This window comes from Harpia harpyja, chromosome 20 (assembly GCF_026419915.1).
Source record: "Harpia harpyja isolate bHarHar1 chromosome 20, bHarHar1 primary haplotype, whole genome shotgun sequence".
NCBI lineage: Eukaryota > Metazoa > Chordata > Aves > Accipitriformes > Accipitridae > Harpia > Harpia harpyja.
Genome location: NC_068959.1, coordinates 12,658,087 through 12,682,680, shown reverse-complemented (window position 1 = coordinate 12,682,680; position 24,594 = coordinate 12,658,087). Strand labels below are relative to the sequence as shown.

Genomic DNA, 24,594 nt, shown 5'->3' with positions numbered 1-24,594 from the left:
CACGGGACTGACCCCAGCGAACCCCACTCCCACAGGTGCGACACCACAGCTGGCACGGGCACATGGATCCCACTGGCTGCCGTGTCCCAGCCGGGAGGCAGGGGCTGGCCATAACCCAGCCGCCCACGCACCCCGGCCCCTTCCCTTGCACGAGGCTGGTGGGGAAAAGCTGCCCATGCCCGCCCCCGCCTCCCCCAGCTTATCAAATTTGGCCATGTCTGAAAAGCCCTGGTTTCCTTTTCACCAAAAAAGATCAAAACTGGGTAATTGGCTGCCGGCGCAGATGCCTCTGAGCCTCTCTCATGTGTAAACAGCATTGCCAAGTGCTGACACAACGCAGGCGGCTGCGGCACACGCAGGCGGCCGGCACCCTCCTGGCTCCCTGGACCCAGGGCTGCTCACTGGCCCTTCTTGGGGGATCAGGAATAGGGGGTGAAATTGCTGGGGTGCAGGCAGGGGCTGGCTCGGCACCCCAGAAAAGGCTGGTGGTGGAGGGCCGGGCACTGCCATACCACCCGGTGCAGCGAAGGCAAGGTGGCTGCAGGACCCCTGCTACGGCCAGGTCCCCTCGGCCAGGTCCCCGAGGTGACAAAAGGGACATGCTGTGCTCAATGCACAGCATCAGACCTCACCCGAGGGGATGGCAAAGCCCCTGAAATGCTGTTCTGGGGCTGTTCTTGGAGATGTTAACATGGGCTGGGGCTCCCCTGTGGGTGGGAGTAGCCAGGCTGCGTTCCCTGCTGCATCCCAGGGATGGTGGGGCTGGGAGGAGGAGAGGGCTGGTATGAATTGGGGGTGCAGTGAGTTTTACCCTATTTGCGGAGTTTTCTAGAGGCCCCGTTCATGGACTGGGAAAAGGAGGTGGAAATTTCCCACCGCCCTACAAATCACAAGGGCCTTCAAACCCCTGGGGATGTACAGCAAGTCGGGAGGCAGAGGGAAACTCAACATCTAGTGCTGCCACAAAAGGTGGTGGTGCTGGGGAGGGAAGAAAGGGGAGGCAGAAAACACCAAAGAGAGGTGGAGCAGCCCCCCAGCGCCGCCCGGCCTCCGGGGGCAGCAGCCCTAACGATGTAAAGGGCCCCTCCAAAGGAGCGGGGCAGACCCTGCCGCCCGTGAGCGTGGGGAGCAGCACCGGGCACCCCCGCCTCCCGCGGCCGGCGGGGGCTGGCAGGGGAGGAGGGATGGAGGGAGGGATGGAGGGAGGGATGGAGGGAGGGATGGAGGGATGGAGGGAGGGAGGGAGGGAGGGAAGTTGCGGAGGAGGGATGCAGAGGGCAAGGACGGAGGGCTGGCGGTGCGGTTGGGTGGAAGACAGCACCATCGTGTGGCACAGCGGCTGCCTGGCCGCAGGGACGGGGACAGCCCAGGGCAGGGGGGCTGCAATGCCGGGCTGCTGCAGCCCCCAGCCCACGGCCCGGGCCAGCCCCCTCCCGAAAGAGGCCCCTTTTCCCCCCTCCCTGGGACAGGGCGTCGCAGCCGGCACCTCCCGTGCCTCAGTTTCCCCCACCGCAGCAGCCTGCATCCCAATGCTTGGCCCCGGGAAGCCAGGGCAGCACCCCACCACTAACACCCACCACCCTGCAGCTCTGGGACCCAGCCCCAAGGCCAGCTGTGAGCAGAGCTGGTCTGTCCCCACTGCCAGGGGTTGGGGACGGGTTTGAGGACAGCAGGAGGGGAAGGGTTTGGGGACAGGCAGACCAGGGGTCCAAGAAGTGATGGCTGCCATAGCCTCACCACTGGGCAGAAGGGTCTGGTGGCTCCTAGGGACAGCAGAGCTGGCAGTGGCACATGGATGACGGCGGGCCCTCAGCTGTCCCCACAGAGACAGCAGGACAGCCCCAGGCTACCTGCACACCTTGCTGCCAGCGCAGGGGACATCCCACTCCCGGTCTTCCCGCAAGCCCCTGCTCCTCCAGCCCAGCAGCCACGTCCCTCCTGGCCCCAGCAGGGCTGTGACCACGCTGGTGGCACCACCAGAGCCCAAACCCCCTCCCTGGTGCAAGGTTTTGCCCAGCAAGCCCCTCCGGGCTGCCTGGTCCAGAGGGGACCCGCCACCATCCACAGCCACAGCCGCAGGTGGAGCCAGCACCCGGGGAGAGGCGGCTGGTGGCCGAGTCCCAGACCACGCTGGCCCCTCGCCCTGCTGGCGCAGAGGCTCCCTGGCACCTCGGGGACCAGACACACCTCCGGCAGAGCGGAGCCGGGGGCTGAGGCTTTCCCTTTTTAGCTCCCCGGCTCACTGGTGCCAGCCACACTGCAGGACGGCAGCCGGCAGCCCCTCCGCGGCGATGGAGCGGACTCCAAACCTGGTAGGTGACTGCATGGCAGCTAACGGCTTGCTCCTCGTTTTCCTTCTTTAATATAATTATTTGCACGCTTGTTTACGGGTGGCTACCTAGGTTTGTTTGCTTTGGAGATGCACGCTGTGGCCCGCCAGGCCCATTGCTCCCACGCCTGGCATGGTGAGGATGCAACAGCCTTGGAGAGCAAAGCCGTGACGGTCCGACCGGACAGTCCGGCATCAGAGGGGGAAAACAGCCCCGCTGAGCGGTCCCTGCCCCGGAGCACCGCACACCCATGGGAAGGGCTGCAGGACGGCGGGCAGGGTGCGGGGCTGCCTGCGGCTGGCCACAGGGACACGAATAGCAGGGAGCAGCACTACAGAAAGCAACTTTGTTTGCCGCTGGGCAGCGTGCCGGGTGTCAGCACACGGGAGCTTGGCCCTGCGAGGCCAGGGGGAGAAGGAAAGGAAAAAGCATCTTTCTTTTCTCTCTCACCGTCCTCGGAGCACAGAGGGAGGGAGAGGAGAGTTTGGATAAAGATGCCATTCTTGACTGTCTCATCTCTAAAGCTCCTTTTAAATCAGAGGCTGCCCAGGTACAGCCTGAGCCGAGGGTGTACCCATCCCTCCCAGCACACAGCTGCCTCGGGGTGGACAGGGAAGGGACCGGGCACGGCTCGGGCAGGGGCACTTTGGGCAATGCAGATTGCCAGCTGCAACCAGGACAAGGGACTCTGCAGCCACACGCATCCGCTGGGGCCTGGGCTAGGGGCTCACCACAACCGTGTGCCCTCCAGCCCTGCACACTGCCCTCGCGTGCTTCCACGGGTCTCGCCCACAGGCCAGCGTTGCCCTTTGGGGGTTGCACATGCCACCCCAAAGTCAATGTGGTCCTGCCATCAGCCAGTGACCCATGGGAGGTAGGAGAGCTCCCCTTCTGTGCCAGCCCTGCAGCCCAGGCAGCCATGCACCATCCTCCTTCCTCCTCAGCTTCTCCTCTGCATCTTCACCTTTGCCATGGTCCTGGTCCCCGAAGCGAAGGACCAAAGCAAGGCAGCGAAGGGCAGGAGAAGGGGTCTGACGCGGCCCCCCACGGCTGCCCCTGCCCTCGCCTGGGCTCTGGACGACCCCTATACCACCATGGCAGACTACGAGCGCAGCATCCAGGACATGGTGCGCCAGCTGAGGAACAGCTCTGAGCCGGGAGACACCAAGTGCCAGGTCAACTTGAGGCTCTGGAGGTCCAACCGGAGGAGCCTATCCCCCTGGGCCTACAGGTGAGCTTGGGGCAGGGACCTCGGGGACACGCATGGTGGCTTTGTGCCAGCAAGCACCGCGGTGGCCACGGCTCCAGCATCATGGGGCTGCAGTGGCTGCCGGGGAGTGCGATGCGACGCAGCATCCCATTTCACCCTGCAGAGGCATTGCCCTGCCTGTCCCCAGCCACCTATTGCCCCCCATCTCACCGTCTCTCCAGCATCATCTTGCTTTCCCTCTCCTCCAGCATAAACCACGACGCAACACGGATCCCGGCAGACATCCCTGAGGCCCGATGCCTCTGCACTGGCTGTATCAACCCCTTCACGATGCAGGAGGACCGCACCATGGCCAGCATTCCCATCTACAGCCGGCTGCCTGTCCGCCGGCTGCTCTGCCAGGTGCTGGACAAGGTGGGGCACAAGCCTTCTGGGAAGAAGTGTCACAAGAAGTACCAGATGGTCATGGAGACCATCGCTGTGGGCTGCACCTGCATCTTCTGAGGTTGCAAAACTAACCGCTGCAGCTACCTGTGGGCATCTAACCAGCTTGCTCTTGCTTCCTGAGCTTGTCCAGCCCTCTCGGAGAGGGTCACCAGCTGAGCATCAGGGTGAGAAGAGCCCTTGTGCAAGGCAATTCCAGCTCCAAGAGTTCCCCAAAATTCCCCTGCAGAATCCATCAGCCTCAGCCCAAGCAGCCACTTTCGTGACACCCGGTGTGGGGGCAGCCCCTGCAAGTCACCCAGCTACGCAGTCCCACGGCCGGCCTTGCAGCAAGACACTGCCCCGAGCCCCCTCACCTCCAGGGAGGAGCTCAGCAGGGCAGGCTAGGGGAGAGGAGGCAGCTGCCCACCAGTCCCTCCGGCTGGGCAGGATCAGGCCTCCTCCCTCCCCAAAGTCCCTGTTTGCCTTTGTTCGCTCCATCGGTGCAGCAGCTCCGGGAGCGCCCAACCCTCCCCAGTCCACCTCCAAGTTCCTCTGCGCTGGGCCAGGCAGCCCAGGGAGCGGGGCAAGCGGACGGTGGTTTGGCAGCTTCTGAGGTCTTCAATAAAGCGCATTGCTGGCCCCCGTCTGAGCCGCCCCCTGCCTCGGCCCATCGCGCTGCCCCTCCGGCCCTGCCTGCCCAGGGGTGGGTGCTGCCCAGCCTTCTCCCGGCGAGGTTCTTCCACCCCCCAAAACACAGTCGAGCCCCAGGCTCAGGGAAGCCTGGACACGCCTGGAAACAGGGAGCACCCTGCAGCAGACACCTCTCCCTGCAAGCCAGGACCTGTGACAGCCCACCCTGCACGCCCATTCCTGGGGTGCTGGGCCAGAGAGCGGGGCTAGGCTCCATGCACGCATGGCACAGGAGAGGCCACGGGACATACTGCCCCAGCCGGAGCCAGCCTTACCACCGAGTTTCCTGGGGGCAAAGCCAGGAAGGCAGGAGAGGCTGCCGTGGGAGCCAGGCAGCTCACTGTGGGGGACCCACCTGCTGCTGATGCCAGCCAGCCTCATCCTTGAAAGCCCCCTGAGGTCCCTCTCAAAACCAGATGCATCGTGACCCTTTTTCACCAGAAAAGGCACAGGTGCCTTTCCAGTAGAGCCTGGGGAGGGGTAACAGGGAAACTGAGGCACGTGGCACAGACACACAGCAACACCGGGCAGGACTCTATTCCTGAAGGCGACACACGTTCAAGTCATGTGGGACATAGCCCGTCCCTTCTCCCCCAGCCCCAAACCCCCTGGTGTCCCCAAGGCAATAAATACTCCCCAGGCTACTACACGCAGAAGCTCCCAGCCCACCGCCTCCCCTGGGTGTCACAGCTCGGTCTTCACCTTGTGCATCAAGTCCTTCTGGTCGATTTTCTCCAGGTCCTGATGCCAGCGGTTGTAAGCCAGCAGGGCCACGTTTTTGGCCGCCACTGCTATCATCTCCATGGAGCTGGCCACCCACTCCACGCTGCTGAGGTAGAAGAGGTTTTCATGGAGCACGATGGGCGGGAGGGACTTGGCAGCATCGTAGCGGGGATACGCCTGCCACTCTGTCACCTGCACTGAGTAGTAGGACCTGAAGAGGGTCTTCAGCTGCTGCTTGTCCAGCGGCTGCTGGGAGAGGACACGCCACACCGCGGCCTCCTGGGGCTGCTTGCGACGGAAAGCTGCTGAGATGTTGACAGGACAGATGTTGTCCATGGCATTGAAGAAGAGGTCAGGGGTGTCGGTGGTGAGGATGCTGGCGAAGGGGAAGAGCTTGGGGTCGGGGAAGCCGAAGTAGGAGGAGTTGAGGTAGCCATGCACCACAGAGGTGACGGAGGGCTGGAAGGCTCCAGGGAAGTCGGCGATGGGCGGCTCAAAGTTCTCAAAGGTGAAGTTGCTCCTGCTGGGGTGCAGGGGAGTCGTCACAACCACCATGTCATAGAAAGCTGAGCCATGGCCTTCACCACCCTCGTAGTGCACCTGGTACAGGGCTTTCCCCTCTGAAAAGAGACGGTGGACAGTTAGGAGTAGCCCTGAGCCCCAAGTGGTATTGCCTTGGCCCCCTTTGTTCTAGCATGGCCTCCATCCCCTGGTTTTCCAGTACACACCAGTGCTGGACCATAGCATCTGATGGTTATGGATGAATTGCTGATGCTTTAGGGCAGCGGAAAGATTTTATCAAGCCTGTGGGAGAAAGTTTCCAGCCTAGTTGCTGGAAAGTTGCCCAGCCTAGTGGGGCAAGGAGGATTGGGGCAGCACAGCCCCAAGCCCCAGCTATCCAGCCCTTCTGCTGTGCTGGACAGGGGAGCAAGCCTACAACAAGGCTGATACCATAGAAGTGACCTGAGGGACCTCAGAAGGGAGAGAGGGGAACCTCAGGGCCGAGATCCGTACCACAGGGCCCCCACCACATCAGACAAGGGGAGGAGATGGACAGACTCCCAGACCCTCGCCCAAATGCTTTACCAGGACCAGGATGCTCTCCAGTCTCCCAACACTCGCTCTCTGCCCCAGCATCCCCACGCTGCCACCACCAACCTCCTGCCCTGGCACCCCCAGACCCACGCCCAGGCCAGCAGCACCCAGAGCAGACCCCGTGCCCAGGCTCACCCGAGCTGTGCAGAGAGACGCCCGTCACCCTGGCCGGGATGATGTTGGCTTTGGTCAGCTTCAGCAGACCTGAACACACCAGCTTGTTGCCTCCTTCCACTGCCCAGGTGCTGCCCTGGGCCCCCGCCAGCGACATGGCTCCTGGGGAGAGGAAGAGGAGGGTGGCTCAACAGCCTGCCCACGGAGGGGATGCCAGGAAGGAGAGTCACACGGGGAGGAGAGGGAGTCCCCGGTTTAACCTGCAAAGGCGGGCACCAGCACCGACTGCCCGTAGCTGGAGCGCAGGACGGCCGCGATGACGTCGTCCACGAAGCGCTGCGTGACGCCCACCTCCAGCAAGGACTCGGCCACTGAGCGCTGTGTCATGTTGACGAAGGCATCTCCCCCCAGCGAGCGCAGCATCTCCTCCAGGCTGGAGAAGGCATAGCCGTGCGCCTGGTACTTGTAGATCCTGGAGGGGACAGGAGCACAGGGCACCTGGTGATGCTCCGGTGCCAGGGAAGACCCCCTGCATCCCCCCAGCCCCGCAGGCTCTCCTACCTCATGAACTTCTCCATCACCTCCTCCACCCACATCTGCAGGCGCAGGAAGCTGATGCCATAGTGCCACCAGAGCCGGAAGAGGTTGAGCAGGTACCAGTCAGTCTCCTCCAGGACGAAGTGCTCCCCGCTGAATATGGCACTCTTCCCTGCCACCTCACGCCGGTGCTTGAGGCCTGCAGGGAGCAGAGGGGCCCCGGCCCCGCCGGGCTGGCATGCCTCCCTGGGCCTGGCTGGCTGCTGGGAAAGGCCAGCGCCGAACACCGCCGCGGAGGGGATGCGGGCAAAGACGCTCTTGGAGGAGCGTCAGGGAGTGTGAGACCCCGGGGCACTGGGATCCCAGGCAGATCTAATATGTTGAGGCATCCCATGGAGTTGCTGCTGCCTACTGGGACAAACTGGTGGGAGTTTGTGAACACCCCTCGCCCCCCAATTCCACCGGGACCCCTCGCCCTGATGATCTGCTGCGCCACCCCAAACCCTTTCTCTTCCAGGGGACAACAGGGCTGGGGCACAGGGACAGCAAGAGGGTGACCGCACGCCTCGGGTGCCGAGGTGGACTGGAAGCAGCCCTCCCCGCTGCCCCAGCCCGCCGGCTCAGGGAGGGAGGCCCTACAAGCGCTGGGGTGCGCGCGCTCACCCAGGATCTTGACGAAGTCCAGCATGTGGAGGCTGAGGGCGTGGATGGAGGCTCCCCTGCTCTCATACTGCTGCTTATTGACGGTGACGGTGGCCAGCCGCCCGCCCACGCCCGCCGGTTCGTACACGTCCAGCTGCACCTGCGGCCCGAAGTGCTGCTGCAGGAAATAGGCGACGGCCGAGCCGCCCAGCCCGGCGCCCACCACGGCTGCCGGCGGAGAGGGGCGAGGGCGGCCGGGTCAGCAGCGCGCCCCGAGAGAGCAGGGGGACGCCGCTGCCCCTCCGCCCGGAGCTCCGGGTTCCCCGGCCGCGGTGGTGGTGGGGGGGGGGGTTGGGGAAGAGGCCAGCGCCCCGTGCGAGCGTGGGGATGCCGCGGGGACGGCGCAGGGCTGCATGGCAGCGCGCCCTGCTCCCGCCGCGGAGGGATGCCGGAGCTCCCCTCTCCCGCCCCCGGAGGCAGGCAGGCGGGCGAGCAGGGAGGAGGCCGGGTGCTGCCGGTACCCGGCGTGGGTGCCCCCTCCCCGCCTCAGTACGCTCCCTCCCCCTCCCGCCGGCTCCTACCGATGCTGCGCGGCGGGGCGCGGGCGGCGGCGGGCGCGGCCAGGAGGGCGGCGAGGGCCGGCAGGAGCAGCGCGGCGGGCGGCGGGGCCATGGCGCGGACGGCGGCGCGGAGAGCGCGTCCCGGCAGCGGCAGCGCCCGCCCCGCCCCGGCCCCGCCCCGGCCCCGCCCGCCCCTTACCGCAGGCTCGGCCCCCCGCTGCCGCCCCGCCCCGGGCAGGGAGCCCGCTGCCGGCGAGCGGAGGGAGGCCTGCCCCGGCGCTGGGAGCCCTGAGCCGGCGGCGGCAAGGCGAGGAGGAGCAGGGCGAGCACGGGGAGGGGAGCGGGCTTTGCTCCCGCCGAGCCGGAGGGATGCGGGGAGCCTCGGACTGCTCCCCGGCTTCGGGGGAGCGGTACAGGGGCAGCACGGGGCTCGCCGGAGACACAGCAGCAGCATAAACCAGGGCATGGTTTAGGGGGCATGGTTAATGGTTGGACTCGATGATCTTGAAGGTCTTTTCCAACCGAAATGATTCTATGATTCTATAAAAGCAGGCCTTGTGACAACTTTATCTCTCAGCACTCATCCTCCGAGAATGACACTGGGGGTCAGAGGAGGCCCTCAACATCCAGAAGTGCGGGGTACGGCACGCGAACAAGCCTGGGCACGGCCACAGCGAGGATCCTCAGTGCCCTCTGTTCCTCACACGCCGGCTGCGCACCCACCAGGACGCTCAGCGGCATCCCACTCCCAATCAACCCAATGGGGAGCCAAGGGCCCAAAACCAGGAGCTCCCCCCAGCACCACCTCTCTCCCGCTGCAAGCATGCTGGGGCTGCACCGTAGGGCAGTACTTGGGCCAAACTGCTGCCAGAGCACATTTCCACATGCTCAGTCTGCACATGGGCAACGGCACGCAGTGCTCAGTACCCGGCAGAGGAGAACAGGCTGCATCCTGCGGTGGTTCATGCATCAAGCAAGGGCATTTCAAGCTTTTGCTTGCACTTTTCTGCCCTGGGCAAAACAAGGTGCCCAACAGCCAGCAGCTTGTGCCATGGGGATGCCATCCGAGAGCCTGGTGCTACTCAGATTACAAAGCATAGCAAAGACTAAGCAAAAACTGGAACAGGTAGGACATGTAATGACAGACCCAGAGCCTGCTGTAGCCCAGGGCTGGCTCTGTACCAAGGGACAAAATTTAGTTTGAGAATCCGTCATCTGAACTTTGTCTCAGGAGAAACACAACACAAGCACAGGCCCCCTCCTTTTCTCCAGCCAGCAACCACTTCAGAGTTCCTGCATGGGAGAGCACGCACAACCCAGAAACTCAGGCGTGAACATCTGGGGGGAGGGGAGGGCCACAGACAAAAACTACCATAGCTCAGCTCACCCAAGCCCTTACAATGGGCAGTATCAACCCACCCAGGATGGGGAGATGACGTTCCCAAAGCTGCTTAAAACACAGCACACAAATATCTTTGCAGCATGCCTCAGGTTTTAACAAGCTCTTACTTAACCAGCCCAATTTCACCATGGCTGTGGGCGACAAAAAATCTGGCTGTACATGCAGCAAGGCTCCTAGGAGTCCGGGTCAGCACCGCTCCTGATCGCCTCCCTCTCACGGCAGACCATGCCCTGTGTGCAGGTGTTCTGCAATACTGTGCCATAAGCAAAATGCTCTTCCTCCTGCTCACAAGCTCTGATGCTTTTCTGCAGATGGCGGTGGCTGTGGTTTGAAAACTCCCAACTCTCCCTGTTGCTACAAAGAAAAACCAGCAGAGCCAGAAATTACTAACACAGCAGCAGGCAGCAGTATTTCCTGGTCTAGTCTGGTTAGCGAACACCGGGCAATGCCACCACAGATGCTTTTAGGCAGAACGAGTCCACAATCACAAGAGGACTTCGCTGGCAGATCTTTAGCACAAAAATTTAGAGCTCACCCCAGAAAGGCCATTTGTAAATTGTCTTTTGCAAAGGTTTTTTCTAATGGGAAGTGCCATGGGGCATTCAGAGCTTCAGGAGAACAAGGCAAGCAAGGCCCACTGACGCGGCACCAACTGTTATGAAACTAAGGCAAAACCAGGAATGGAGGCCTGGCTATTTTTGTGGAGGATGCGGGAAGGGAGAATGAGATCTCTTACAATCACACCCCTACAGAGAAAGCCTGTTTTTTTCTCCAACAAATCCCTGAAATCATAACCTGCCTGCAGATACCACAAGCGTTAATACACACTGTATATTAAGCCATCCTTAATTCAGCTGCCATACAGTATGCCTGCTACAACATACCACGTGCAAAAGGGCAAAAATGCAGCAAAGCCAAGCTGTGAGAGAACAGAATGGCTAAAATAAAACCAGGTATCAAGATTGCAACTGTTGGCAGAGTTCTGCAGAATGAACCACTACTAAAGGCTGGCAGAGAGCATTTCTCTACACGATGGTCCGTGACGAGACTTACTAGGAACAGACACAGAAGCAGGCATGGAAGTACCAGAGAACGACACACCCGGGCAGTTTATCAGTGCAGAACTCCCCGACAACTCACCTGCATGAGGAAAGATGACACGCACACGTGTGTGCATTTCTGGGAGTCCACATAAAGCATTGTTAATAAAATGTTCAACATGTACTGCCATGGACTATAGCCCTTATTGTAGACAATTGGATCAGGAACAGTGAGAAACCTTGCAATCCACAGTCCCACTTGACTAGAGTGGCAGTCGGAACGAGCAGCAGTTTGGCGCAGGGAAGAAAGGAAAAAGAAGCAACTGCAATTCTTTTTTATTAGCAAATGGACAGTATCTGGACATCTAAAGGAAATCAGCCCTTTCCAACATTAACTCAAATGTCATTGTCAATTACTTGCACCACTCCCACACTTCAGTCTTTGTCTTTCATACAGCTAGAACCTTTGGGTAAACAAAGAGCACAGAAACACAAAAAAATACAATATATACAGGTTTCCCACCAACTAAATGGACTTAGATTTTTGGAGATTAGCAATGCTTTGTTCATTTGACTTCACAAGTAATATCAAAACATCTCAAGTTTTAAAATAAAAAAATACTACAATATTCACAATATAAAACTTAAATACATTTTTTTAAAAATTAAAGGACTGCTAATAGCTATTGATTTATCACGGCTGTCTCTCTCAACAGAAGCTCTGCTGATGAAGCACTGAGAATTTAAGGTTCACAAAGTGACATTCACATTCTGCACTGCTCCTGGTCAGAGTTAAGACGCTGCCACGCTCATGAGACAGTGCCACTGGAGACTTGTCCGGGAGTTCAACTCAAATATGTCCCACTGAGGGGTACAGCAAGGTCACAGAACAAGGCAAACGCCCACGTTCAGTGGGGCTGCCCACTTCCCGAGAGGAGAAATGCAGGTCCACACATCAGCATCTCATGCACATCTTATCTAGTTGTCTGCATTCCCAGCTCGAGCCCTTCAGTTCATGGCTAGGCAAACAGAGTGGAAATGACCAAGAAGTACATGACACTTCCTCTCCACTGCTATTCCATCCCTGCTAACGTACTCCTGTGCTTTATTACATAGTCATTGAATAAAGTGACTGGAGAGAAAAAGCTCCTGGGTCTGTCTCCTCTCTGGTCTAACTCTGCAGAGTGCAATGGAACCGCACCAACGGGGACTCTGCCCCACCGTGCTGAGTGTGCAAGCTTTACACAAACAGGGCAGACAAGGGAGCAAGAACCTACAAAGGAGAAATTCAATCCACCCTTATGCAATCTCACCCACGATAAAAGAGATCATTAAGTGTGCTTGAAAGGCAAGAGAATCAAATTTTGCCTAGGAAATCTGGATTCTGTGATGGAATCCAGGTTTGGTTATTTCATTTTCACTTCACCATTCAAAGGAAGCAGAAACTAGGACAAACAACAGCTACAGTATTTATCTCTTTGGTAACTTCTGTAGAAGAGTCTCTAAGCAATGGGTACATCTTACAGTAATCATCATAAAAGCCCAATAAGATCCTGTAGAAGTTTCAGAGATTGAAAAAAACTGGGGCATGAACTGGGAAAATAGCTTGCCCAAAATTAAACAGGGCCTTTGGGAGGGTGAGAAAGACTGCACAGGAACTGGATCCCTCAGATTCCTGCTCTAGCCACACAACAGCGCTGCAGTGAAAGTGGCTCCCAGATATACAAGCTGAATCAATAACCTCTTAGTACAGACAGAAAGTCTGGAGTGCATTTTAGGGTATTTCTTTAAGGCAAAAATGGGTGAATACTAGTTGAGGAAACAGGCAGGCTTGGCAAATAGTCCGAAGGTGGACCAAGTAGCTGTAGTATACTTTCACAGCCAAGTGGCTCCATGGGTCCGTTTAAAGAGGATTTGGATCCTATCACTTCTGGTCACACGCTACTTTTAAATCTGGCTCAGGTAAGCTGCAGCCTTTCTATGACAGAAAACTACCTGTCATGTAAAATGTCTTTGCTTTTGTTTAGTTCCTTATAAATACAGTTTTACATTCAAAGTTAGTTTCCATAACCAGCTCTCCCCTCATATTGCAAAAAGACTCAGCTGATATAGCAGGGGCTGAAGAGGCAGCAGAGAACCCAACCGCTCCTTCCAGCTGAAGGCACGGTTTCCTCAGAACAGGCTGCAGACAGTTTTCAGGCAAAACAGCACGGCTTGCATTGCCACATTTCATATTTTACCTGTTCTTTGTCTTGAGTAACAGCATAACCTGGTGACCCAGTCAGCAAGTAGACCAGCAAAACAATGAAGTCCTGTATGTCTCTGAAATTTCCAACAACATGGTAAAACAAGAGCACTGAACAAGAGTTTTGTCCGAAGTGATCTAATGCTGCCATGAAGTGCTGTTTCAGGGCTGAAATCTCAAGTACCTGCCTGAAAACCTACCTACGGAGAGGCAGAAAACTGCACTTCAGAAAGTACCCACTACCGAGTCACCCACACACAGCTGTCACTAAAGCAGCTTGCATGGAGCATATTAGAAACGTGCATCTTCCTTAAATTTCTGGAATGACAACCAACTAGCTGCACATAGTCTCCCCAGATGAAAGACTGTCGATAGCTGCTAACAGAAGACTGCGGTAATCTTGAAGTCCACCACAAAAGGATTATGCAACTGAAGCCTGCAAAGGAATGGGAGACGAATAAGCTTTCTTCCAAACCAGTGATGGCATCCACCATAAGTAAAGAGTTTTTGGAAGTGGATCTCAAATAACTGTCAGGCCATGGATCCAATTCCAGAAAGTAGAAAGGCAGGAATTAATGAATCAGTAAGAAACAAGCCAAAAACAACCATTCCTGCCTCCATTTTGTGTAGTGCAGACCATAGGCTGGTTTATATAACTCTTCGGTCATTATACTGCTTGCTGTTCTGTAAAGGGTTAAATTCTGATCTTACTCAGTGACTGCATCCTTTCAGCTGAGATAAATGGACTCCCAGGCAAAAGGACCACTGGGAAATACATATGCCATGCTGTGACAACAACATGCCTCCAACTAAGAGGACGGCTTGAGGTCAGCTTTCACTTCCTCAGCCTTCTGCTTCTCTGGCTTTCTTGTCACCGCTGCTAAAATTGGTTCAAGGGCACTTGAGACTTTTAGTAGAAAAGATTTTTCTCCTTGCATCAAAACCCAAAAGGTTTAATATTTACTATGACCACGCAAAAGTAGAATCTGAATGTGAATTGGAAGTTAGTGTTATCCGAGTACCATTATTGGAGAGCTGAGAAAACAAAACAGTCCAGATTTCCTGCTTAAGGGCACATCTCCATTTTGCTAGCAGCTGCAACAAAGAGCATATAGTTTATCATGCTTGAAAGCTGCACAAATACCCATCAGGGAAGAGAAATTACTCTCCTTTAAAATATACTTTTTGGTTGGAGAAAAAGAGATTTGAGAACAGTTTTCTGGCTCCACCAAGAACCACTACTCCCTGTTTTACCTTTTGGAACAAGGAGGTAAGCTAAAATTTTATCTGGAGAACAAATATTAACACATTAGTCTGACCTAACAACTGAATTTTCTTTAAAACTTCATCTGTATTTAACTGTAGTACGACACAAGATTTCACTAATTCAGGATTGTTTTCCTGAAGTGACATAAGAAAAAGCTGCCCTAAATGTCATTTCAAGTGATCATCTTCATCCCCACCTGAGGGGTCTGGGGACGAGAGAAGACACGAAAACCAGCCTGATAATAATACTCAGCCCTTTGGGCTTTTCTTCTCCCGAGTGCTTTATAAAGAAAAAGCCTCACCACATCCCTGTGAGGTAGGTCAGTAAGTATTATTATAGTCCCTTAATACAGATACGGAAACTGAGGCAGAGAAGTTACTTTCCTGAAGGCCACTGCAGGAGTCTGTCTCGGAGATGGAACCGGGAGACAAGATTCCTTAGCTCTCAGAGAATTTCCCTTTCTCTCCCATATCTCCCCTCTTCCCCATACAAGTCTTAATGGAGAAATGAGCAACAGAGAAAGGGGCTACAGTGCCACATTTCTGACAAATAGCAGGACTTCTAGTACTACTCCACATACTCCAAAAAGGATTATTAAATATACAGGTACCTTAGAATTAATGGCAAAATGACTGCACACATTATAAAGAAGCCAACATACAATACAAACCTAGCTTAATAAATAAGTAAAGACATGCAGCTGCAGTTGTGACTGAGTGCTGAGGGGTCCTCAGCTCAGTAAGGTCCCAGATGCCAATGGGTTAGCCCATGTCATTCCTGTGACTCTACTGCCACGCCGACAAGTGCATGTCTGATAGTGCGACCGTGGAGTTTATAGCCATCCTGAGTCACCAGTGCTATTGTGCCTGGCTGCATTCCCTCGGCTGGTACATGGCAGACTATTTCGTGGTCGTATGGGTCATATTTGCCACCAACAGGGTTCATTTTCTGAAGGCCATGTTTGGCAAATACACTTTGCAATTTGGCCTCTATGAGAGAGAGGCCTTCATAGATTTTCTTCAGGGTTGGATTTGGATTACTAGGCTCTGCTTCTTCTGCGGCACTCTCAGCAGTCTTCTCCAAGATATCTGCTACCTCCACAAGGTCCCTGCAGAAACTCTGGATCCCTACATGCACAAAGAAGCAAGAAGTAAATGAAGGGCAGTCTACAGAACATACAAAGCTACAGTACCAATGATAGGCACAAAGTCACAGCAGTTTGAAAGCATGTTTAAAGCTCCTAATTGATTTGAACCGTTACTTTAGTGAGAGCAGACGTTGTCTTCTGTATCCTGTAGCCAAACCTTTGTCATTACATGGGTAGTAATCTAAAGACTCCCCAAATCAAGGTATATGCAGGAAAGGTACATCTATACACATCAACATATATATACATATATAGTATACCTGACAAAGCAGAGCATTAGTATTTCACTCCAAAAAGTTCTTGTAACTAAGACTTGTCATTTAGGACACTGTTCCACACCCTCTCATACAGTCCCACAGACATAAGTGTTTTGCCAAGCAACTCACACAAATGCACATGGGCACGGGGAACAAACACAATGGGGGGAAGTAAAAACAACACATGACCATTCAAAAGTACATCCTCAATTTTATTCATAAGTTAAAACTACGGTGGAAGGACTGGGAAAGATGGTCCTTTGGTTGGTCATGAAACGTCATGCAGTCTTTTTCATTAGAAAAATGGGTTTAGATTGTATACATTTCCAGAAGTGGTGTACTACACAGTGCAGAAATTTCAGGAAAAACAGCCTCCCTCAGTTATATAGATGCCATAACTAACTTACTGGAAAGACATATTAGGAAAACAAAGAAAGAGAAACAATAGTTAGGTGCTGTCTATGGTTGTACATACATGTTTAAACATGTGCAGAATGAAGAAGCATAAAGGAGAAGCCACAAGGAGCACACAGAAGCAGACCTGTTACCAACCATTTCATAGAATCACAGGATCATTTAGGTTGGCAAAGACCTTTAAGTCCAACCGTTAACCTAACACTGCCAAGTCCACCACTAAACCGTGTCCCTAAGTGCCACATCTACATGACTTTTAAATACCTCCAGGGATGGTGACTCAACCACTTCCCTGGGCAGCCTGTTCCAATGCTTGATAACCTTTGCAGTGAAGAAATATTTCTTAGCATCCAATCTAAACCTCCCCTGGCACAACTTGAGGCCATTTCCTCTCATCCTATCACTTGTTACCTAGGAAAAAGAGACTGACACCCACCTTGCTACAACTTCCTTTCAGGTCTTCCTCTTGCACCAGAGTCTGTTTTAATGCTCTACAGACCCCCATGCCTCACTCTGTGAGCAACTTCTAATAAAGAACCTAATTTTTCCTCAGATCTGAAGCATACTACATATAAAATTCAAAGACCTCAACCCCCCCCCCCCTCAGAACCAAGGGTGCTGATTATCCCAGAACTTGACAGCCATTTTATAGCACAATTGGTAGAACAGTAAGAAAAATACAGGAACTCTTATTTCAAAGCTAGAACAAAACTAGAACAAAAAACCTTCCAAAATTCATGCATTGTGGAGAATAACAATTTCTCATTCTCAGAGATGGTGCTGACAGAGTGCAATGATTAAACAGCAGTTTATTCCCCCTTCACCTGCCTCTGTGGCCAAAGCTACAAGTTCAGCTCACTTCACTGATGGTAAAATATTTCTTATAGAAGTTTTAAAGAATGTCTGATACAGGAATTGACAACCTTTGTCCCAGGCAGCATCTACCTCCTAAAAGCTAGAGCAGAAGAGAAGAGGCTGTTAATATAGTAAAGGAGATCACAACCTGATGACACAGCTGAGTATGAAATACACCCTGCCAGAGCCAAATCTCAGCATACAGAAGAGCCTGTAATTTCAACCAAGTCAGCAGAACTACACTCAACTGCACTGGGCCTATTTTATTAAAAAAAAAAATCACAAAACAGTCACTGAGATAAACCTGATAGGACACAGCTGGACATACAGAAAAAATAGTGAGTAAGCCCAGACACCAAAAGTCCAGGCCAAACATCATGCCAAACTTTACAATGAATGAGGGCAGGACGGGGGGAGAGAGAAAAGCTGTTGATCAGCATTTTATGCTCAGGCAGGCAGGCCACCACAGTAAGCACAGCTCTGTCTCACTTTGCTTACCAAAGAGCTTGGCATCTTCCACAAACTTCTGTGTTCTCCTCCGGACATTCTCAGAATCTGCCAAGGCTTTCCGGTATCGTTCCTGTAACGACAATAGCAAGGGGACACATCAAACAAGGAGGTAAAACCCATTTCCTGACAGCTGGCAATCCCTTAGAAACACTTTAAAAACAGCCCACTTCATGTCAGAATGTTGTGCTGGGCTTCTGCATTTTCACTACATGCAAACCCAGGTCTCTCTCCTACTGATTAATCAGCACAACTGCAACTCCCTCAAAAGACCCAAGTGAAGGCCAGAAGCATTCAGGGCGAAGCTCAGTTGAACACCCCACCGCATTGTCAGGCTGCTGCTTTTTGCATGACTCACTGTGGCTATTCAGACACTCCTTTCTCTAGCAGGCAAGCTGGCAGTCTCAGCAACAGATCTGCAACTGGCTGATTTATCGCTTGGTGCAGTAGTATTCTCAGGGCCATTATCTCCAGAATTGCCCAGTGCTGCGGTATTTAATCCTCTCCTTAGTCACATCTGTTCTTCAAAGTCCCTATAACATGATCCCTACCATTTCCACCACACCACTGTCACTAAAGAGGACTTCCCCTCTTGGACAATCTGAATCCTGTGCGACACCGCATGTGATACTAATCGGATGAACCTACTGCTATCCCCTCTGTACAACGCTGTGAAAAAACTGACCAGATCACCTGCAGCATACAGTTTTGCCTGCCAGGATCATACTATCAGTGTCTTGCTCCTAGGTGCTACTGACAGATGGTGTTTCTGAGGAAGGCAGACTGTACTTTCACAGTGCACCCTCTCACACTCAGAGCACAGCTGCTTTGAAGGCTGCCACAGCACAGCGGCGTTGTGTGTTACAGGGCTTACAGAAAAAGCCAGGGCTGAAAGACAGACCTAGTCAAGGGGATTGAATGAAAGACATCATGATGCCACCAGCAGCATACTCACAGTTAAATCCCGGACTTGTTCTTCCAATTTGATGGCTTTGTGCTCTAAGGCACAGTCAGAAAGGGGATGCTTGGGCTCATCACGGGGATCTTCTGGACCACACTCGTCTCCTGTACTTCTCTGCTGAGCTGCAGTGCTGAAAACACAGTGGGATCCCCTGAAATACAAACTAGAGACAAAGAAGGGAAGTTAAGTAACAACAGGCTCAACAAGAATTCTAGTTTAGTGTCATTACTAAAAGCAGGCTCTCTTAAAAAAGGTACATAGGATTCTAGATAAAATTTTAGCACTTTTCAGAAAATATGGACAACTAGCACAGAAACACAAAGAGACAGATGTTTTGCAAAATTCTTTTATTTTAGACTCACATGTCACTACAGAGGCTATACACCACTTCTTTGACATACCTTGAAAAGAGTCAGATTTTCACAGGAAAACAAGTTGTGAGTTGCATTTTTGCTGACCTCCTAGTACAGGTGGTCAATATCGAATGACAAACTTCAGAAAAATGTTTGCAAGGTAGTCTTGAAAAGGAGGCAGGTAGTGTAAAGCTGTTTTTACAGTTATTTAAAAAATCCCCAATGTTCTGAGCAAAATTCAGCAAGATCTGCAAACCCATGGCACTTAATAAGATAGGCATGCAGAGCCTAGCCTGCTACCCAAGATGGTACAGTGACCACAAAAGGGCAAGTAGAATGGCTGTGGATTTCTGTGGAGCAAGTCAACAAGCAAGGAAAGACATACACATCTCAAACTGCTGGCTAGCGGAGGATCCAATTCCCAGATGCTCTGACCCATTTGTTCTCCTGGTTGCAAACAGACATTGTATTTGGTGTATTCAGTTTTCCTCCTATTGAGTGAAGAGGATGAGAGGTTGAACCTTTTGCCAATCAGTTCTTCTTCCAAAGTAGCAATTGCTAGACTGTATCCAGCTTTCACGTCCACTGCACAAACAACAGTTAAGAAACTAAAGAGAAGTGTCAGAGACATGACCAAGTTGTGTCCATCCCAAATATTCTGGAGCCATCTGCCAGGATCTTCACAGCTCCATTAGCTGTGTTTGGAAAAGGGACTGAACATGCCAACTGAAAATTTTCCCTAATATTCTCCAATATTTCTAAGCACTTCAAATGTTTTTATCTCTATTGGCAATGAAAGAGTCCCAAAGGCAAAAAAACCGAAAACAAGCCCAAGCCTCAAGTGCTGAAGCCTACCCTATTTCCAATGACTTTTTCATCCCAAGTATGCTTTTCAACTAAAAAGCACACTTGTCAGTGGTTCATGTTGGTACAGCAGGTGGAGCTCATCTAGGAGCCTGACTCCACAACTTGCAGATGAAATGATGAAACAACCAAAGAGCCAGGTAATTGGATTGAGCTGTATAAACACCGCCTAGGTGCTTAGCAGCCTATTCTATACTGTAACAATCTCACATGTTTTCAAAAAACTAGATAATAGAAGTCTGTCTGAAAACAGTTTGGTCAGAAGATGATCAAAACCAGCATGCTAGACACTTTGAAAAATAAAGAAAACATTTTTCACTTCATTCTGTTCTTTTCCAGAAAGCCCTTCACCTGTGGTAACAATGCTGTCACTCGAAGAGTGAAACCAAGAATTTTCACTCCCCCTCCTACACCACTTGCTTTTACAAACCAACCCAGACAGGACCCATTCCTGTCAGCATGAGGATGAAGCCTCAGCCCACCTCCTTCTCACGCCTTACACCATGAACAGGGTCTGCAGTAGAAAGTTCAATTTATTTCCAAACCAGCTCCATTCAGGAAACATTTTAATATACACTTAAGAAGGAAGGGTGTCTCCTTTTTTGTGAACACCTGGGCTCCTCCTTTGAGCAGGGCTTTCAACATCCCCTTTAATAGAGGGGTTTTGCATATACTAAGTGCACAGAGGTCGCTGCACTGGCACCAACTCAAAATACTGTGTTTATACAGCACAATTCAACACTGCACAGAGATGCTAATTTAGGCCCCAGAATCGATATAGCTGAGTTCATGTTACCAGGCCTGCACCATTAAGCTTTCTTACTTTTCAGCAAGACTATATTGCTCAGGTACAATGTCGCAGAAGTACACACCTTTTGTTTCTGGGTCTATCAAATCGGTCATGAGACCGAAGTGTTGTTCAGCAATCCAGCTGAGCTTACAGTGGCAACTGGGACAGGTTTGCTCCCCTTATTCCAGTACTGGAGCTGTGCAGAATGAAGGTTCAGGGAGTTAAACCAGCTGAAAACTAACCCTACAAAAAAACCCTCCAAACCTGACTTTTCTGACTGTGTCCCTGAATAGGTTTTCTGACAGATCAGATGAGTGCAAGTGCCAGTACAAAAGAGAAGACAAACACGTGAAGCCTGGTGAGATGTGGGAGGGAGAATATGGGGAAGGGAAGAGGTGTCCCCCTTTGCGTGGCAGCCAGGGCTTAGACTGGCTCAGCTCTATGACCAAAGCACAGTTTAAGAGATTTATATCTGCCCAAAGACCACCAAGCATCTCCTACCACTCCCTGCTTAGCAGCCAAGATGTTTCCTCATTTTATCTTTAATACAAGGTTGCTAAATGTTCCACAACACTAATAACAACTTCCTTTTCCCACCTGAAGACACTTGCATATGCTATTTTTTTATTAAGTGGGTACTTAAAACATGATCTGTATGTCAAACCACTCCTTCTCAACACATTACATACCAGACACAAGTCTGAAAGTGCTTTTGCTACCTACACTTGCTCTACATCAGGACGTTCCTCACACTAATCTTTAAAGAACCAGACAAGGGGCTGTCACCAAGCTCTTTTCAAAAAGCTGCCCAGCCACGGCGGTTCTGGGTTCCAGGAATGCCAACACAGAAGAAAACCCCACACTTTATCCCTGGCTGCAGAGAGATTTGTTTGGCTCACAAGACCCCATCTTGAATGATTTTTAAGATGCTTGTCACATTCGTTTTGTTGACTGGTTAACACAGCACTTTTTCAAAGTTATAGAAAGTAGACTAAACAGGAGTTGAGGACAGAGAACGACCCCCTTCACCAAGCCTTCAAAATCAATCTGTGAAGCTTTAAACAACTGCAAAGCTTGCTTTGTAAATAAAAGGTGCGTCCGTGGTTAAGCACCAGCTGCAAGCTTTGTCCTTTATCATCTTGCATTTCATTTAAAGAGCTGCAGGGATGGAAATTAGCCATGCTACAGATGAACCAAAGAACCTGAAATGCAACTGAGAAAGCAGCCTTGCTAGGTGCCTCACAGGTTAGACTCCTGTGTCTTAAAAAAGCTATACAAATGAGTTAACTCTTCTGCATCCAAGAAGCAAAGGTGAGTCATTTCCCTCTGCAAGTGATTTACACTACACACATGGGTGTGTTTCAGCGTGTAGGAGGAGAGGGGCATGAATGAGCTGGTGCCTCAGCTACGGGGACCTGCCTACGTGAAGCAGAGAGCTGCCTGCATGGACTCCTTTTCCCAGCTTGTGAAACCAAGTCACAGAACACTCCCCCGTGCAGTGAAACGCCCTGGGTATCGAGTGCTGTTCAGACGAGCCTGCCTTAAAAGTTGTAGGCAAGAAACAAGAACCACAGACTGACTCCAAAGGGAATACTTAAGAAGGACTATTATGCAGAATTGAAAATGCCACTCAGTTTACTTCTTCCTTCAGGATGAAAGAAATACTCCACTAAAAAGGGCAAGTGCTATTTACAGTCTGTCCACTGCACTGTGCTCCATCTTCTAAACACAGTCTTGATCATAGCTGCCCTAAAAATAGGCAGAAATCCCACTGGAGGAGTTGACACATCCTGAAGTGACAGACACGTGGAAGTCCCAGAGCGCGTGAAGGGATTATACAAGTAAGCTGGTGATACAAAAAGATTTACAAACTGATGTCACAGAAAGCCAAGTAGATAGATATAGCAGAGAAGTTGATTGTAGCCATATGGTTTAAGCCAATTGTCCTTGAAGATTAGAATTTAAATACGAGAACAGGTCTCTGTGGTCAGAACAATAGTATCACCTCTTTCTGGAGCACAGGCACCATAACCTAACATCCCAAACCGACGTTGTCAAGTTCCCTCCGAACACAAGGGTCCTACCCGATCTCTCCTTAAACACTCCCTCCTCCTCCCAAATCAGCATGACAAAGCACGCAAGTGCTGAGACACACAGAAACATCTGCATTGGTGTTTTAGCTCTGATGAGCGTGCTTTGGAAGGAAATCTCCTAATTACCCTCAATTACTGCGCTCTGTTTCATCAGGGAGCGATACCAGAGATTAATACCATGTGGATTCCTCTTTGATGAAACTGGAGAACAAGCTTGTGCAGTGCACCTTAATGCAGGATGGCTGTTAACTGGGCAGTAGGCTCCCAGTCTACAGCGAGTCCAGGCTAAGAAGTCCCAAAGACGCGGGCAGCATGGGTGTCTGGGCCCCACCACCCACCGCTTTGCTGTACGGAGCCACTCCTGCTGGCTGCGATGCAGCCACAGGCACAGAAAACTTGCATAGAAAGAGGAGTTTCACACCGATGGCAGGTTCTGGCAATCCTCCATGAAGGAAGCCTGCTCAGCTTCCATCAAAGTCACCTATTTCAAACTTGGTGGACATGTTGAAAGGGGCAAAGCAGTTTTCACACATGTAAGAGCATATGAAAAAGGAAGGACTTTCAGACACGCATCTTTACATTTAGTCCCAAACGCAGAGGCTGCTATGATGTGCTGCAGAATTATTTTATTGCATTTAAATGGTCTTTCTTTTTTTTCCCCCAGAAAAAAACTCTGGGATAAACTAACATGCATTTTGGCATTTTTTCTTTTCACCTGCCCACATTCCACTCAAATAACCAAAGCACCTGTTATGGATTTCCATTTTATAAGCCATATTCCACAATGTCCAAAAATATGACTGGACACTGTTTTTCTGTCTAAATATTGACACAATTAAATGGACCCTCTTCCCTCGACCATCCAAAACATGCTGAAAGTACAGGTGCTGCATCACTAACAAAAATAAAAACTGAGGAGCACATTAAACATATAGGTCACGAATAAATGGTTCAGATGGGCAAGAAGAGACTCAGAAATCCCCCGTGGATACGTGTAACAGCAGGAAACAACCTCACAACGTGACTTACTGACCGCAGAAACGCTTTACTTTAAAAATGAAAAATGATTTTTTTGTTTTGTTTTGTTTTCCTCAAAACGTCGCTTTTCCAGGAAAGAGCTTGCTTATTGAGAGCTTATTTTAATTCCAGGCCTTCTGAAGAGCTAAGAGCCGGCTGCGTGCCCCTCACGAAGGGTAAGTAGTTGGAGGAGGGGAAGGGGACACGGCGTCCTTCCAGGGGAGGCCCAGGCCGGCCCACACCCCCGCGGGCGCCCCGGGCCCGGGGCGCTGCCACGTCTCGCAGCGAGCCCGCCACAGGAGGGGAGGGGTCAGCGCCGCAGCCGCTGGCGACCGTTAACGGCTGAGGGAGAGGGACGACGCAGCCCCGCTCCCCTCCTGCGCTCCCGCCGCCTCACGTACCTGCCGCGCCGCGGCGAGCCGCCGAGGGAGAAGACGGTCCCGAAGCGCCGCAGGGAACGGGCGGCCATCGCCCCGCCAACCGACGGACTGACTGAGGGAGGGGGAACGACGCGCCGGCGCCGCCCGCCAACTACGACTCCCAGAAGCCCCCCCCGCGCGGACTACGAGTCCCGGCAGGCAGCGCGGCGGGGCGGGCGGCGCCTCAGCGCGGGTCCGGCGCGGTGCTTCGGGCCGCTCGTCCGGGCGCGGCGGGGCCGGGACCCCGCAGCCCGGGGCTTGATCCGCTGGTCCTGCCGCCGCTGGCCGCGCGGCCTAGGGGGGGTAACGCGGCAGGTTTCACCTCTTGTTCAGTAAAGGCTGAGAGAGGCTCGCGCCAGCAGGCTGACCTCAGGCGGAAGAAAGTGTCTCACCCCATGGTGAATAAAGATTAAAAAAAACCCCAAACCTTGGCCAAGTGTGCCTTTTAACTGAGGACTGCCTCCACGGGGGGCCTACGGGAAAGATGGGGAGGGACTCTTTATCAGGGAGTGTAGTGAGAGGATGAGGGGTAATGGTTTTAAACAAGGAGGGTAGATTTACATTGGATATAAGGAAGAAATTCTTTACTGTGAGGGTGGTGAGGCACTGGAACAGGTTGCCCAGGGAAGCTGTGGC

General features: G+C 52.6%; 3 protein-coding genes across 4 annotated transcripts; 1 reads left to right on the top strand and 2 right to left on the bottom strand.

The window, feature by feature from the left end:
- Positions 1-1,946: 1,946 nt before the first annotated feature.
- On the top strand, positions 1,947-4,642 carry IL17B (interleukin 17B). The gene is made up of 3 exons (XM_052816676.1): positions 1,947-2,312; positions 3,275-3,561; positions 3,789-4,642. The coding sequence occupies exons 1-3, from the start codon at positions 2,292-2,294 to the stop codon at positions 4,042-4,044; spliced, it is 564 nt and encodes a 187-aa protein (XP_052672636.1). The 5' UTR covers positions 1,947-2,291; the 3' UTR covers positions 4,045-4,642.
- Positions 4,643-5,175: 533 nt separating this feature from the next.
- Positions 5,176-8,482, bottom strand: PCYOX1L (prenylcysteine oxidase 1 like). The gene is made up of 6 exons (XM_052772120.1): positions 8,349-8,482; positions 7,789-7,995; positions 7,150-7,324; positions 6,849-7,060; positions 6,610-6,750; positions 5,176-5,999 (listed from the first exon to the last, which is right to left on the bottom strand). The coding sequence occupies exons 1-6, from the start codon at positions 8,437-8,439 to the stop codon at positions 5,341-5,343; spliced, it is 1,485 nt and encodes a 494-aa protein (XP_052628080.1). The 5' UTR covers positions 8,440-8,482; the 3' UTR covers positions 5,176-5,340.
- A 2,607-nt stretch (positions 8,483-11,089) lies between these two features.
- GRPEL2 (GrpE like 2, mitochondrial) lies at positions 11,090-24,199 on the bottom strand. 2 transcript variants are annotated; one of them, XR_008239482.1, is made up of 5 exons: positions 23,941-24,199; positions 18,417-18,585; positions 17,453-17,534; positions 14,952-15,408; positions 11,090-13,450 (listed from the first exon to the last, which is right to left on the bottom strand). XR_008239482.1 is itself a non-coding variant. In XM_052816206.1 (4 exons), exons 1-4 carry the CDS (start codon positions 24,006-24,008, stop codon positions 15,053-15,055), a joined length of 675 nt encoding a protein of 224 aa, XP_052672166.1. In that variant the 5' UTR covers positions 24,009-24,199; the 3' UTR covers positions 11,090-15,052. The 2 variants fall into 2 exon arrangements, 1 of the variants encoding a protein (XP_052672166.1); XM_052816206.1 differs by having other exon boundaries at positions 11,090-15,408.
- Between the last annotated feature and the right edge of the window lie 395 nt (positions 24,200-24,594).